The sequence below is a fragment of the Carcharhinus amblyrhynchos genome, chromosome 2 (assembly GCF_965287045.1).
Source record: "Carcharhinus amblyrhynchos chromosome 2, sCarAmb.v2.hapA, whole genome shotgun sequence".
NCBI classification, from domain to species: domain Eukaryota; kingdom Metazoa; phylum Chordata; class Chondrichthyes; order Carcharhiniformes; family Carcharhinidae; genus Carcharhinus; species Carcharhinus amblyrhynchos.
This window is the reverse complement of record NC_137325.1, coordinates 77,570,940-77,587,067: the sequence shown is the minus strand read 5'-3', so window position 1 is coordinate 77,587,067 and position 16,128 is coordinate 77,570,940. Positions and strand designations below refer to the sequence as shown.

General features: G+C 43.9%; 1 protein-coding gene across 1 annotated transcript in view; it reads right to left on the bottom strand.

Moving 5' to 3' along the window:
* The window catches only part of LOC145355508 (uncharacterized), a 207,281-nt gene that overhangs the window by 143,553 nt on the left and 47,600 nt on the right, over nucleotides 1-16,128 (bottom strand). The window contains exon 11 of the mRNA XM_080207731.1: nucleotides 9,091-9,144. Coding sequence (XP_080063857.1) covers nucleotides 9,091-9,144 — 54 coding nt within the window. The remainder of the gene's footprint in view (nucleotides 1-9,090; nucleotides 9,145-16,128) is intronic.

The following is a 16,128-nucleotide window of genomic DNA, read 5'->3' as shown; positions in this document are numbered from 1 at the left end:
AGAGTGGGGGTCAATGGGTGCTATTCGGATTGGCGGTTGGTGACTAGTGGGGTGCCCCAGGGGTCGGTGCTGGGGCCTCAGCTATTTACCATTTATATAGATGATCTGGAGGAGGGAACCGAGTGCAGGGTGTCGAAATTTGCTGATGACACCAAGATTGGGGGAAAGGCAAATTGTGCGGAGAGTGTGGAGAGTCTGCAGAAGGATCTAGATAGGCTGGGCGAATGGGCCAGGAAATGGCAAATGGAATTTAATGTTGGCAAGTGTGAGGTGGTCCACTTTGGTAGGAAGAATGGTAGGAAGGACTATTACTTACGTGGCGAAAAACTGCAGCAGGCGACGGTGCAGAGGGACCTCGGGGTCCTTGTGCATGAGTCGCAAAAACCCAGCTTGCAGGTGGTCAGGAAGGCGAATGGGATGCTGGCCTTCATAGCGAGGGGGATTGAATATAAAAGTAGGGAGGTCTTGCTGCAGCTGTATAGGGCATTGGTGAGGCCGCAGCTGGAGTACTGTGTGCAGTTTTGGGCGCCGCACCTGCGCAAGGATATTTTGGCCCTGGAGGGAGTGCAGAGGAGGTTTACTAGGCTGATACCGGAGTTGAGGGGATTGAGCTATGAGGAGAGGCTGAATAAACTAGGCTTGTACTCGTTAGAGTTTAGAAGAATGAGGGGAGATCTCATTGAGACGTATAAGATGATGAATGGGATGGATAGGATAGAGGTGGAGAGACTCTTCCCGCTCAAAAAAGACAGTAGGACTAGGGGGCACAGCCTCAAGATAAAGGGGAGGTGGTTTAGAACGGAGTTGAGGAGGAACTTCTTCACTCAAAGGGTGGTGAATCTCTGGAATTCTCTGCCCGTTGAAGTGGTGGAGGCTGCCTCGCTAAATATTTTTAAGAAGCGGGTTGATGGGTTCTTGATAAGAGAGGGGATTAAGGGTTATGGGGAGAGGGCGGGAAAGTGGAACTGAGCCACAACAGATCAGCCATGATCTTATTGAATGGCGGGGCAGGCTCGAAGGGCTAGATGGCCTACTCCTGCTCCTATTTCTTATGTTCTTATGTTCTTATGAAACTCACAGAGCCATGGGGAGAAGATGCAAACTCCACACAGACAATGACCCAAGCAGGGAATTGAACCCGGGTCCCTAGTGCTGTGAAGCAGCAGTGCTAACCATTGTGCTACTGTACCTTCCCAGTATGGGTTTGAGATTAAATTAAACCCACAGTAATGGGTGGAAATTATCTACTGGCATTAAGTCCTAATTGAAATAAATTTGAAGTCTTCCTACCCAGGTTGTACCAAGCACATCACAAACTGCATCTAGGTTGGCAAAAATTTTCAGTAAATTGCCGGTCACACTGTAAAATTCAAAATGAAAGTCAATAAGAAACAACGGTTCACTCAGAAGTGATTGATTGGCAACAGGTTGTTTGAAATACACTGCAGGAGCATTCAAAGAAATGAATTCCTTGCTCTATTGCTTGTTTGTTCTCACTAAGGTTTATCACAGTGTTAAGTAGAGAATTCATTATGCTACATTTGCTAAGACTGGCTGTTGATAAGTTGATAAGTCACCAGGATCCAATGGGATCTATCTGAGGATGTTGAGGGCAGTAAGGTGGAGGTGCAGAGATACTGGCAATAATCTTCCAATCCACCTTAGTGGTGGAGTCAGGCAATGGAAAATTGCAAATGTAACAACCATGTTTAAAAGGATAGCCTGGCAACTACAGGCCAATTAGTTGAACCTTGGTTGTGGAAAATATTTGGAAATGATTATCTGGGATAAAATTAACAGTAACTTGGACAAGTATGAATTAAAGAAATCCATTATAAAAGGAAAATCATGATTAATAACATAGATCCACCACTGAAAAGGATTAATAAGATGTTGCAAAAAGAACACGCTTTGCAGTAGCTGAAAATCACATCTCAGCCAGAATGACTTACTATCAACAAGGACTGATCATTCATTCATGGTGCATTACTGGCAAATAAGTATTTTTTATGACTACTTTTAGATTGTGTGTTAGCAGTGATTTTGATCTTCCTTGAAAATGCATAAAATTGTAGAGATGGAATCTGTGGCCTGAAATTTTGCAACAATGGAGAAGGTGTCCAGCACAGACAAAATGGAACTGGACTCCTGATTCCAGAAGTCTCATTTCCGAAGCCAACACCCACCATTTTCGCCATGAGAGGAATGGGGGCAGATTATAGTTTGCACTGTGGTTCATGGAGGCAGTTGCATATGTAAAAGTGCAGCTCCCTTCAAACAGATCTAATTTTCATTAGGGGAATTTCTAAAACAAGATTTGTGGGAGTTACACTTTGAAGAGAAAGTCTTAATTTACCAGAGTTCTATGGAGAGATACAGACCGTTTTGGAGAGGTAAGGCAACCTTTTGGGTAGCTCCTGATATGCCTTTGGGAGAGGTAAGGTGCCTTTGGGATTGTTAAAAGTAGACATAAAAGCGCATAAAAATTGGATAGACTCACTGGAACTGTCAAGCTGTTGAGATATTTAAATCTCCTGGACTTTAATTTTTTTTAAATCAGCCACCAATTTAAAAACGTGCTTTCTGTTTCATTGTCTATTGACATAAGCTTGGGGGTTTAATTATTGAATTTGTGCTGCAAAACTGATTCCACAACCTATCATTATAACAATGGGTGCCTATCAATTCACAGTTCGATTACAGCTCCAAATGGTTATGAAAGTCAGGATTTTCTTCTCCCATTTTTATTGGGGGGGGTGGTTTGACAACAGGAGCAGAAAATCTTGTGCGATAATAAAATCATGTTTCATACTGACATAAAATTGTAACATAATTGTCCCCTCCCTTGCTAGTGACATAATATGTTTCCCAATATTCAATGTCAGAAACATCACTTCCAGATATTAGCAAATCATTATCAAGCCTCAATGCCTGAATCTTTCACCCTGTAAGAAATTCCATTCATGTTAGCGTGAGGGTAGACCAAATGAAAACTAACTGGTCTCCCAAGCCATGCACCTGGCAAGCAGACACCCAGAGGAGATCAGGTGAGTGCATCACTCAGGCGCAGTGGGGATTGCTTAATGGGGTGGTAAATTGAAAGGGGGTTTCCAAGTGAACCTTTGTACAAAGAGGCACCTTTTAAAGATGACACCCCTAACTTCCAAAAGTGAAGTTGCTGGTGATGAAGGCTCAATCAGAGCCCACTCTGCTAGGTTACCTTGTCGGACCCATTTCCCTGACTATTTTCTCTCCACGTCCTAAAAAAAATATGGTGGAGAAAGCTACCATTAGTGCTGACAGCTTCAACATCACATTTCCTGCCTGCTATTGGCATTTGCCAATGGGAAAATTTGACCACGTTCTTTGATGTGCAGTTATGGATACAAATATTTGTTTTTATAGTGGATTAATTTGTGGAAGGAAGTTAAATGTAATGAATGGATGTAGTGAGTGATTTTTTTTAAATAGTGAGACCATCAATAGACACTTAATACTTTATTTTGTTTCATCTTAGCATGGACTACTGATGGGGGATACTGTGTGAGTTGGCATGGAGGGTGTAAGGGCAAAGGCTGAGGAGCATTGGTTGCCATGAGGTTGCACTGAGTTGACATAGGGATTATGAGGAGCATAGAATATGAAGGGCCTTGGGGTGTGTGGATTATAAGGTGGCACGTGTTGGTGAGGATGAAGCATGCAGAATGTGTGGCGGTTGTAATGATGTGAGGGAATGAAGTTGCAGAGGCTAATTTCAAGTGACTTTTTGACAACTGGGACAAAGTGCCAGGGCGCTGAGGCCATCTTTCACACAACTGCCTCTATAGCCAGCAGCAATTGTTGCTGCCTCCACCACTGTTTCCAAGATAGCAGGCTTGACTCCCCTTAACACCATTACCACTGCCCCCTGGAATGATTATCAGACCATCCGGTGTACTTCGTTCTAAATTGGGTTTGCAGAGTTGAGAATTTTTCTGATGTTGCGCTCCCAATTCGGGAGCGAAAATCCAGGCCTTCATATCTTATTTAATTTCTCATGAATGTCAGGCAAGAATCATAAGCCTGTAGGTCACAGAAGTGAAGCCTTACATCAATGACTTGAAGGATGCCTGCTTACAACTCAAAGATGAAGTAGATATATAAATCTTACAGTTTTGTCATATTTCTGTTGAAATGAAGTATTACACATTTAAAATATTTCGGAGGACCAGTTGTAGTATTTTTCTGTTGCAGGTGTCAACCTGGTAGAACTTATTTTTCAGTCTGGGAAGTTTTGCTAAATTCACAAACTGTCACAAAGCAATTGCTGAGAAATGAAATGTTGATAGTCTCCAAGCTACACTGTTCAAGTCATGTGTTTTCCCCCTTGGATCTAAACCAAGATTTTCAGTTTCAAGAATACAAACTTGCAAAACACAAAAGACCAATGTTGCCCAGTCTTCCAACAAGCAGTCCACAAACACTTTTAAACATATGACAGAGCATCAGGTAAGTAAATATAAACAATGTAAGATAACTTTTTCTATTTCAATTACATGAGCAGATATTAAAAGCTCCAGATGTTAAAGTCCTCCTGACAGCACTGCTTGAAGTATATGACTCATTTTCTGTACTTGGATCCATACATTTGTTGTGTATGGGAAATGGAGAGAGAGAAATAGATTTTTAAAACTTTCTCAGCACTTATTCAATTAGATTTGTCCTCTGAAAGTTTGAAAGTCTGACCCTGGCGATGATCTTTGCATCGTCGATGGAGATGGGAGAGGTTCCGGAGGATTGGAGGATTGCGGATGTGGTTCCTATTTTCAAGAAAGGGAACAGGGATAGCCCAGGAAATTACCGACCGGTGAGTCTGACCTCAGTGGTTGGTAAGTTGATGGAGACAATTCTGAGGGACAGGATTTATGAGCATTAAGAGAAGTTTAGAATGATTAGGAATAGTCAGCACGGCTTTGTCAAGGGCAGGTCATGCCTTATGAGCCTAGTTGAGTTCTTTGAAAATGTGACTGAACACACTGACGAAGGAAGAGCGGTGAATGTGGTTAACGTGGACTTCAGCAAGGCATTTGATAAGGTCCCCCATGCAAGACTTCTTGAGAAGGTGAGAGGGCATGGGATCCAAGGGGCTTTGGCCTTGTGGATCCAGAACTGGCTTGCCTGTAGAAGGCAGAGAGTGGTTGTGGATGGGTCTTTTTCTGCATTGAGGTCGGTCACCAGTGGAGTGCCCCAGGGATCTGTTCTAGGACTCTTGCTGTTTGTCATTTTCATAAATGACCTGGATGAGGAAGTGGAGGGATGGGTTAGTAAGTTTGCTGATGATACAAAGGTTGGTGGTGTTGTGGATAGTCTGGAGGGATGTCAGAAGTTGCAGCATGACATAGACAGGATGCAAGACTGGGCGGAGAAGTGGCAGATGGACTTCAATGCAGATAGATGTGTAGTGGTCCATTTTGGCAGGACCAATGGAATGAAGGAGTACAATATCAAGGGTAGGAGTCTTAGCAGCGTTGAGGAGTAGAAGGATCTTGGGGTCTGGGTCCATAGGACTCTTAAATCAGCCTTGCAGGTGGAAGATGTGGTCAAGAAGGCGTATGGTGTACTGGCCTTCATTAATCGAGGGATTGAGGTTAGGAGTCGGGAGGTAATGCTGCAACTTTATAAGACCCTTGTCAGACCCCACTTGGAGTACTGTGCGCAGTTCTGGTCGCCTCACTACAGGAAGGATGTGGAAGCTATTGAAAGGGTGCAGAGGAGATTTACAAGGATGTTGCCTGGATTGGGAGGCATGCCTTATGAAGATAGGTTGAGGGAGCTAGGTCTCTTCTCCCTGGAGAGACGAAGGTTGAGAGGTGACCTGATAGAGGTTTATAAAATGTTGAGAGGAATAGATAGGGTGGATTCTCGGAGTCTATTTCCCAGGGCTAAAATGGTCGCTACGAGAGGACACAGGTTTAAGGTGCTGGGAAACAAGTAGAGAGGAGATGTTAGGGGAAAGTTTTTCACTCAGAGGGTGGTGAGTGAGTGGAATCGGCTGCTGTCGGTGGTGGTAGAGGCGAACTCGCTGGGGTCTTTTAAAAGACTTCTGGATGAGTACATGGGATTTAATGGGATTGGGAGTTACAGATAGTTCTATGGCCTGGTAGGTATGGATATGATCGGCGCAACTTGTGGGCCGAAGGGCCTGTTTGTGCTGTAGTGTTCTATGTTCTAATTATTCCAAATATAAATCACAATGAAGGCAGATCATTGCTTCAATATCTGGTCCACTCCACACATTTCAGTACTTGTAAGCTTACTGATTGAATTGAATGATTGTGCAAACATAAATTGATCATCTATTTCTTGGCCAGCATCATAAAAGCTATATATGTACTTACTAGTAACACTTAAGCATTCATCAATCAAGGAACTCTGAGAGAGTAATTTTGACTGTGCAATGATGTAAAAATGGCAAAGGCAAATGAATACCTGCTTTACAGGCCCGATTTTACCATTTTGATTCTAACTGCTGGGCGGACTTGAATCTGGGAGTATTTCAGATCTGACTTTTAGAACTTTCTCAGGTGCCCCCATACACACTCCACTTGAAAGAATAGCAGCAATGACGAAATTGTGCTGCACAAACCTGTGGGCGGGGCTTAACGCACCCGAAAGACTGCAGCTCCGATCAGAGCCTTCAAATGTGCATACACAGTAAAAATAATAGAAAAATGCTCCCCTGTCACATCGCTCCCAGGCCAGATAATGCTACCTCTTGGCCCCCATGGACTCCCACAACGTAACTGTCCCGCTTATCCCCTCATCCCCCTCCTACCAGACCAATCACAGCCCCCTGTCTCCCCTCCCTCCGATTGCATGTAGAGTGGCAGCAGAAACCCCTGCCCCCCTCAACAAAGAGCCATCTGACCCACTTCTCTCCCCCCACCAGAGAACCATCTGACCCGCCTTTCTCCCCTCCCCCCACCACCGATCTGAATCAGAGAGCTGCCAGAAGCTTTGAATTACCTCCGCAGAAGCTGGAGCGCCTGAATTGGATCCTTGAAGACCATCCCAGCGGAGCCCTCGTTCTTTACTGTGTGCAGTTTTGGGCACCGCACCTGCGCAAAGATATTTTGGCCTTGGAGGGAGTGCAGAGGAGGTTTACTAGGCTGATACCGGAGTTGAGGGGGTTGAGCTATGAGGAGAGGCTGAATAAACTGGGCTTGTACTCGTTAGAGTTTAGAAGAATGAGGGGAGATCTCATTGAGACTTATAAGATGATGAATGGGATGGATAGGATAGAGGTGGAGAGACTCTTCCCGCTCAAAAAAGACAGTAGGACTAGGGGGCACAGCCTCAAGATAAAAGGGGGGCGGTTTAGAACGGAGTTGAGGAGGAACTTCTTCACTCAAAGGGTGGTGAGTCTCTGGAATTCTCTGCCCGTTGAAGTGGTGGAGGCTGCCTCACTAAATATTTTTAAGACGCGGGTTGATGGGTTTTTGATAAGAGAGGGGATTAAGGGTTATGGGGAGAAAGCGGGAAAGTGGAACTGAGCAGCGACAGATCAGCCATGATCTTATTGAATGGCGGGGCAGGCTCGAAGGGCTGGATGGCCTACTCCTGCTCCTGTTTCTTATGTTCTTATGTCTGTTCCATGCTGAATCTGGATGGGGGAGCGTGATGGTCAAGGGGAAAGTGCTGGTAGGTTTGGGCATGTGGCCCATTAAATCAATTTAAATACTTGCAAATGCATTTAAATTGATGCACCTGTTTCGGGCACAGTCCAGATGGCGGCCGTTTTCAGTGATCGATAAAGGGGGAATAGGCGCAGACGTGGGCTTGACTTTACCAAGTTTTCATGCCTGAAAACAGGCACAACTTGATGGTAAAATTGGGCCTTACGTCTCCCAATTTTATTTCCATTGAAAGACAATAGAGATAAAAATTGGAAAATATACCGTTGATTCACTGCTGTCCATGTTGTTTTATCACAGATTATCCCTTTTGTGAGCTGCATTTGTAAAAATTATTTTAAAATTATTACAACGCTCCTCACTTTAAGAGCATTTTGGCCAATTTTAGATATGACAACATGTAACATCAGTTCAAATAATAAAGTTTAAAGTTTATTTATTTATTAGTGTCACAAGTAGGCTTACATTAACAGTGTAATATCACAATATCACAACATCTATTTAATTACTGCTCCAGTATCAAAAGTTGGAGTTTCAGCCAATATGTTCCTTATGGTTTGTGCCTATAATAGGGAAATGCTAACCAAACAGTAAATTTGAAAAAACAGAATCAAATTCACAACAGACATCACATACCTCATACTTGTATTCATTATTAAATAAAACTCTTCATTGGCACATTTTTGACTGAGCCTGTTATAATGCCATTATAATTTGATCTAGGTCAGCAATGCAGAATGGGCTCAAGTGAATCAACAATCAATTTTTCACCGCATCTGACCTTGAAGTTCACAGAACAATAGTTCAAACACAAAAGAGAAAATGCTGGAAAATCTCAGCAGGTCTAACAGCAACTGTAAGGAGAGAAAAGACCTGACGTTTCAAGTCCAGATGGTCCTTTTTCAAAAGCTCGTGATGAAAGGTAAGCTGGACTCGAAACGTCAGCTCTTTTCTCTCCTTACAGATGCTGCCAGACCTGCTGAGATTTTCCAGCATTTTCTCCCTTGGTTTCAGATTCCAGCATCTACAGTAATTTGCTTTTAATAGTTCAAACTTTTTTGGAGACGTGATTCAATGGACAACATCTTGAAACTGCATTTGCCATCTGCGAGATTGCCAGTGAGGACTCAAGATCCAGAAGTCACAGTTCTCACCAGCGAGCACCTGACTTCAGATCTTCCTCACCCCTCGCTTGCAATGTCACCAGGTTTGCATGCAAATATTTTCCAAGTCATAGAAAATTAATACTGACTTGGTGAAATATCCTCTGCCTATTTACCATGAGCCCTTTTTGCGCTCCTGTCATAGATCAATTTCACATTGTTTCTCTAATATACATTTTTAACAGAGACAAAAATAAATACTTCATAGAGAGACAATCTCAATCAACCAACCCATAGGCAATGGAATTTCCTACCTTTAGGCCTTGGACTCCATCAGGGCCTTGCTCACCAGTCAGTCCAGGTGGCCCCTGTTAAAAAAGAACAATTAATGCATAGTTTTAACTTTTTCTTAATTCCAAAACAATAGTCAGGAAACTTTATTTGTCTTTTGGTCTAGCATTTGATAAAAGAGTTAAATATTCACAAATACATGAGGCTGAATATTATGGAGCGTGGTGGATGGCTCATTCCTCACCCTGGAAGCAAAGTTGCCATGGAGCTGACCCTGTCCATGCTGGCCTGCCCCACAGTGGTGATATGCTGCAGGCAAGCTAAGCAATGGTGGAGTGGGACTTCCACACTTTTTCGAGAGCTGCCAGAAAATTTGATCGGCCAGCAGCTCCATCAGTGCCGGCAGCACCAAGAGCTCATTATTGGGCCTGCAAAAGAAATAGGTAGAAGGCTCATGGATCCCCAAAAACAGCTAAGTCCAGGTTCTTGCAAGGGGAGGATTTGGACAGGTTAAGGAGGAGGGTGGTGGGGTGGTTTAAGGCTGTGAGTTGGTAGGATCAAAGTGGGGTGTTTTACCTTAGGGGGAGTGGACCCTGACTGGGAAAGACCAGTCCCTGAAGATAGAACTTCCCTTTCCATCTATCAAAGAGATTATTTTTTATAAATTGGCTGCCCAAGTGTCCTCGCCAAAAAATTTTTTATTTGTTCATGGGATGTGGACATTGCTGGGTGGCATTTATTGTCTATCCTCAAGATCGTTCAAGAGTCAATCACACATTGGTGTTGATCTGGAGTCACATGTAGGCCAGACCAAATAAGGACAACAGATTTCCTTCTCTAAAGAACATTAGTAAACCAGATGGGTTTTTAAAATAATCGACAACAATTTCATCATTCGACTTTTACACCCTATTTTACACACCCTTACATTGAAAACTCGCCCAGTGTGGGCATGTAAAATGAAGCTGGTGGATTTATTTTTATTATTTTCATAATTCTTCCATCTAAATCCTTCTATTTCCAATCGAATAGTTACACATATCGGACTTTCCTTGGAGGCTGAAGAAGTCAATCCTTGAAGAGGTGGGTTTTGCCACAAGTGCCACATATGGGGTGGTTGTCAGATGTTGTGGGTGCTGTTTCTGGCATTGGAATCTGCTGCTAAGCTGCTGTAACCACTGATCCTCATGGTGGCATACACCAGCCCACAGGTATTGTCTGTTGTTGGCTCATATCTCCCTTTGGTGAAATCAAACTTTAGGTTCTACACCTCATGATTGCAAATATCCTTGAAGCAGAGCTTTGGTCCTGGTGGTGGGCCATCTGTAAAGTTAAGTGTGTGCTGACAGATGGGTGGGTTCAACCAGAGTGGAGTGGTGTCAACAGGAGGGTAGGGTTAGTAGTGATTTTGCAGGGGTGGTAGCAATGGAGGGGAGGGTGACAAAATTGAGTCCTGCAAGAGGGACTGGGATATGGTTGGGGTGGGGCGGGGTGGGGGGGGGGGGGCGGCTACAATTAGAGCCTGCTGAGAAGAGAGGAATGGGGTCTACTGGTGAGGTTGAAGTAGGCGGTTGTGGATCAAAGGCCACTGTGCATACCAATTGCAGAGGTTCTTCTGTCAGATCTCTGGATGTCGGGGATAAGTGTGGAGGAACTCACATCCTAAATCCACCAAATCGTTGCCCTGAGGAAATTACTGCATCACCCATGGCTCAGGAAACCCTGCCTGTAATCATTAATTTCCAAAATCTGAATGACAAGGATACCCAGAGCTTCTTTATGATATCTAAGGTTCTAACCCACCTCCTTGGATTTGGTTGCTTGCCTGTCCAAATTCCAGTTTAATGGGTAGGATGCGCTTGGGTGTGGGTTGGGAAACAGGTTCCTGACACTTTAACTCCTCGCTCCGTCCGAATCTGCTTGATGTTTAAATTAAAATTCAGCCCAATGTGCTAAACCTCTGAACTTCAGTAAAAGATCTCCTCACTGAAATCGTCAATCCCTTGCAGCCACACGAGGAACCTCAGAGCATGGCAAGGTCTGCATTGCTAGTGAACTTCCATGGGTCAGCTTTTTTCCAGATGGAGCAGATGATATTTGTAAATCTTACAGTTTATTGTCCACTGTTATGTAAGGACATCACTGAGACTCTATACATAAAGAGAACTGATTATATTGTATACTCTTGTAAGAAGAAGTAGGCAGAGGGCTTGCAAGCATTCAAGGCACCCCATGGCAAAGGGTGCAGTTTGCCACACAAACGTTGTTTTGGAAGCATTGCATATCACTCTCAGGTGTACTGGAACAGAGGACTTCCACTACCTTAACACTCAGCTGATTTATGATCATAGGCAACACAACGTAGGTCAATGCCTGCTATCCTGGTACTAATCATGATGCATTCACTTTGTGGCAGTCCACTGCACCCACTGTTTTTCAAGCACCATGGAAAACCTAAGGGTGGCTTTTAGATCTGATGACAACATCGTTCCTGACTCTGGTTCACAAGCTAGGCACACGTGCACAGCATGCATATAATGAGAGCCATATGACCTCTGAATTTTACTGAGAAGATCATTGCTGAGTTGACTCAACAAATCTATTGCCTGGACTGATCATTAGGAACCTGTAGTCCTCAGCTGAGGGCATCTCAAGAATCTGTGATCCTATGCTGCATAATGCATAGCCACATCATCATGAGGAGTTAGCCATTGCTACCAGCTATCAACTAAGGAGCATAAAAGGAAGAGGAGTACATGGAAGAGGGGGCAGAAAACAGGGCAGCATCTTTTTCCCCAGCATTTACATGAAGAACTAATTCAAATGTGATGGCAGTAAACTCAATTGGAGCATCTACAATCCTTGCCATCCCACTGACATTGATCACCAAATTGTTTGGTCACAAGTCAAACATGAATGTCAACACAAGATACGACAAAATAACTCTTAACCTCGCCTTCCATGTGTCTTTGGCTGCCCTGGTGCTCCTTTGCATTGCTATCCCAGTGGCTGCAGCTTGGCTGACAAAAGATTGCTGACATTAGGTGGAGGAGATGGTAGGTGACCTAGGGCAATTGTCTTGAGTGGCTCTGGGTTGAGAAAACCATGCGCTTTTTTTGAATTATCAGAAGAATGGGGAACATATACTACCTCGCCAATCATAATCGACTTGCCAACCAATCAGCACCCCCTTTCTCCAGTGGTTTAAATTGTTGTGATTGTTTGAAATTTGACATTCTTGTGTTTGTCCTGATGACAGCAAGACAAAAAGCTCCAGCAAAACATCTCCTATAGCTGAATATCTTCAAAAGTTTCATCCCTGCTGCTGGCCACAGCCTCAGCAATGGCTGATCCAGTAAGAAGTCTCACAACACCAGGTTAAAGTCCAACAGGTTTATTTGGGATCACAAGCTTTCAGGTGAAGATGCAGACTCTGAAAGCTTGTGATTCCAAATAAACCTATTGGACTTTAACCTAGTGTTCTGAGACTTCTTATTGCGCCCACCCCAGCCCAATGCTGGCATCTCTACATCATGATCCAGTAATGGCTTGCGAGTTAGGATATTTAGACATTCTTGTCCCCTCCAGTTAGCTCCTGCTGTCCTTGGTTGTCCTTTGTCCTGCTAAAGAAAGAGAACTGCCTCAGTGACTGTCACACAATCGGTTTATGTGATGTGATGTGATGTGACTGTATCGGTTGAATAGCTAACAATGTTTTCAAGCTGTGAGCAAGAGTATAAGGTATGCAGTGTTGCTGAGTGTAAGACAGTGCAGTAAAGCTTATGAACGTCAGTCTTGATTGCCAGAGATTGTTGCAGGTGTGGCCAAACAGGCCACCTAAAATGGCAATTAGTAAAGCACTCTGGGACAATTGGGCAAGAACTAAAATGAAAGGCTGCAGCCTAAAAGACAGATAAACAGGCTGCAATTCAGACGACTGAATACACAGGAAATAGGTCATCCCAAAGATAATGGACACTTTCTGGTTGAACATACTTGTTTACCATAACCCCTTATTTGGGAGGGAGATATGTGACCAATGTGCCTCCAGCACCTACAGGCATGGTCATTGGGTACACGCCCAGAGATCGGTGTGGCAGCACCTGATTGGATTGTTATCAATCAGGGTGATCAAGCCCTGATTGATTGATTGATAGGAATCAGGAGACTGCCCTAAAAGGACACAAAATCAAGGGAGGATAAAAGCTGCTGCACTGTAGAAGCTCTCTCCCTCTCTGACCCCATGAACGAGTTGCAACAAAAGTGACCATTGCCAGCCACGACCAGCATGAGGAAAGCCACCACACCCTCGAAGGAAGGAAGACCAGAGCCAGAGTGCCAGACCAAAGCAAAGGGCCATACTATGCAGAGGATGACTGAGACCAGCACACAGATAAAGGCCAATATCTGCTTGGGTACTTGCCAGTCACACAAAGTTAAGTCAAGGTCTCGTATTGGACTTGAACTTTAGTATTTTCTGTAAGATAACTTATTGTTGGTTGGGTGGGTGATTATTGATTGTGTGTTTTAAATAAATATTGGCTGTACTAACAAGAAGTCTACTTGCAATTCTTTGTCCATCATATAAGGGTTAAAACAGACTGTGAGGCATGCACAACACAAGTAATAAGCAAAGGAGGTGAGATTTGAACTGTCTGTGACTTGTATGCAATTGATTGTATATAGCATTTGAAGATGCACAGATTAAGTTTGATCACTCATGTAAGAACACTGAACTTCTCGTGGTACCACAGCAGCTCCTGAGGGAATGTTCCCTGCCGCTGACCTCCATGTTTATCTGCTTCCATTGCCATCTAGTGTATCTCTAGAGGGCCTCCTGGCTCCTTGCAAATATAGAACATTTCTCATTTTTCCATCTCCTTTACCAAAGCCTGTAGTACAGCAACCAGAAATCTGGAGCCCACTCTTTCCTTTGTTTTGCCTTTCTTCAATATTTCCCAGGTCAGAATCACTTCCTGCATGACAGTACCCACTCCAATCAAACTTCATCTCCCCATTAAGGAATGCAATTAACTTAATGGAAACAATCTTTCAATGGTGCTAACCACTTGTGACATTGGCTTCCTTCCAGCACGTGCATCTACTGATCATTCTACTTAATCTTTTCTGAAGACTAAAATCATGAAAATAACAAGCCAACCTGAAATTGCTGTGCTGCATGCATTGCAATCAATAGGCATTTTGGGGTCTATTGAATTCAGCCCCCTATGTGTCAGAAAAGCATACCACATTAACACTAATCCACAAAGAAATAACACTGTATAGTTTTTTATTCTGTAAGATCTTTATGGCAAATTAGCATTTGCAACAGTCTTCAACTAGAAGCGCTGAGTGGATGAACCATCTTGGCCTCTTCTGTAGGTCCCAGCATCACAAATCTTCAACCAATGCAATATGATATCAAGAAATAGCTGAAGGCACTGTGTACTGCAAGGACTGTGAAACCTGACAATGTGATTAGCGTTGCTGTCTCACAGCGCCACAGACCTGGGTTCAATTCCCGCCTTGGGCATTTTAGAACATAAGAAAACTACAGCACTAACTGGCCCTTCAGCCCACAAGTTGAGCTGATGATATCCCTATCTACTAGGCTTACCTATAACCCTCAATTCTATTAAGTTCCATGTATTCATCCAGAAGTCTCTTAAAAGACCCTATTGAATTTGCCTCCACCACCACTCACCCACTACCCTCTGAGTGAAAAGCTTACCCCTGACATCTCTTCTGTATCCTCTGTACCTACTCCCCAGAACCTTAAACCTGTGTCCTCTCGTAGCAACCAATCCAGCCCTGGGAAATAGCCTCTGAGAATCCACCAGGTCCATACCTCTCAACATCGTATACACTTCTATCAGGTCACCTCTCATCCTTCATCTCTTTAAGGAGAAAAGACCGAGCTCCCTCAACCTATCCTCAGAAGGCATGCCACCAAATCCAAGCAACATCCTTGTAAATCTCCTCTACACCCTTTTAATAGCTTCCACATCCCTCCTGTTATGAGGCGACCAGAACTGAGCACAGTACTCTAAGAGGGGTCTGACCAGGGTCTTATAAAGCTGCAGCATTATCTCCTGACTCCTAAACTCAATCCCTCGATTGATGAAGGCCAGTACACCATGCGCTTTCTTAACCACATCCTCTACCTGCGAGGCTGATTTAAGAGTCCTATGAACCCCAACCCCAAGGTCCTTCTGATCCTCTACACTGCTAAGAGTCTTATCCTTGATATTGTACTCCTTCATCCCATTTCTCCTGTCAAAATGGACTACTACACATTTATCTGGGTTGAAGTCCATCTGCCACTTCTCTGCCTAGCCTTGCATCCTATCTATGTCACGCTGCAACTTCTGACATCCCTCCAAACTATCCACAGCACAACCAACCTTCATGTCATCAGCAAACTTACCAACCCATCCCTCCACTTCCTCATCCAGGTCATTTATGAAAATTATAAACAGCTAGGGTCCCAGAACAGATCCCTGGGGCACTCCACTGGTGACCGACCTCCTTGCAGAAAAAGACCCATCTACAACCACTCTCTGCCTTCTGCGGGCAAGCCAGTTCTGGATCCACAAGGCAACAGCCCCTTGGATCCCATGCCCTCTCACTTTTTCAAGAAGTCTTGCATGGGGGACCTTATCAAACGTCTTGCTGAAGTCCATATAAATCAAATCTACCGCTCTTCCTTTGTCAATGTACTTAGTCACATTTTCAAAGAACTCAACCAGGCTCGTAAGGCACGATCTGCCTTTGACAAAGCCTTGCTGACTACTATTGAGCATACTTAACATACTAAATGTTCATAAACGCTGTCCCTCAGAATCTTCTATGTGGAGTTTGCACATTCTCCTCATGTCTGCATGGGTTTCCTCTGGATACTCTGGTTTCCTCCCACAGTCTGAAAGATGTACTGGTTAGGTGCATTTGCCATGCTAAATTCTCCCTCAGTGTACCTGAACAGGCACTAGAGTGTGGCAACTAGAGGATGTTCACAGTAACTTCATTGCAGTATTACAAATGTAAGCTTACTTGTGACACGA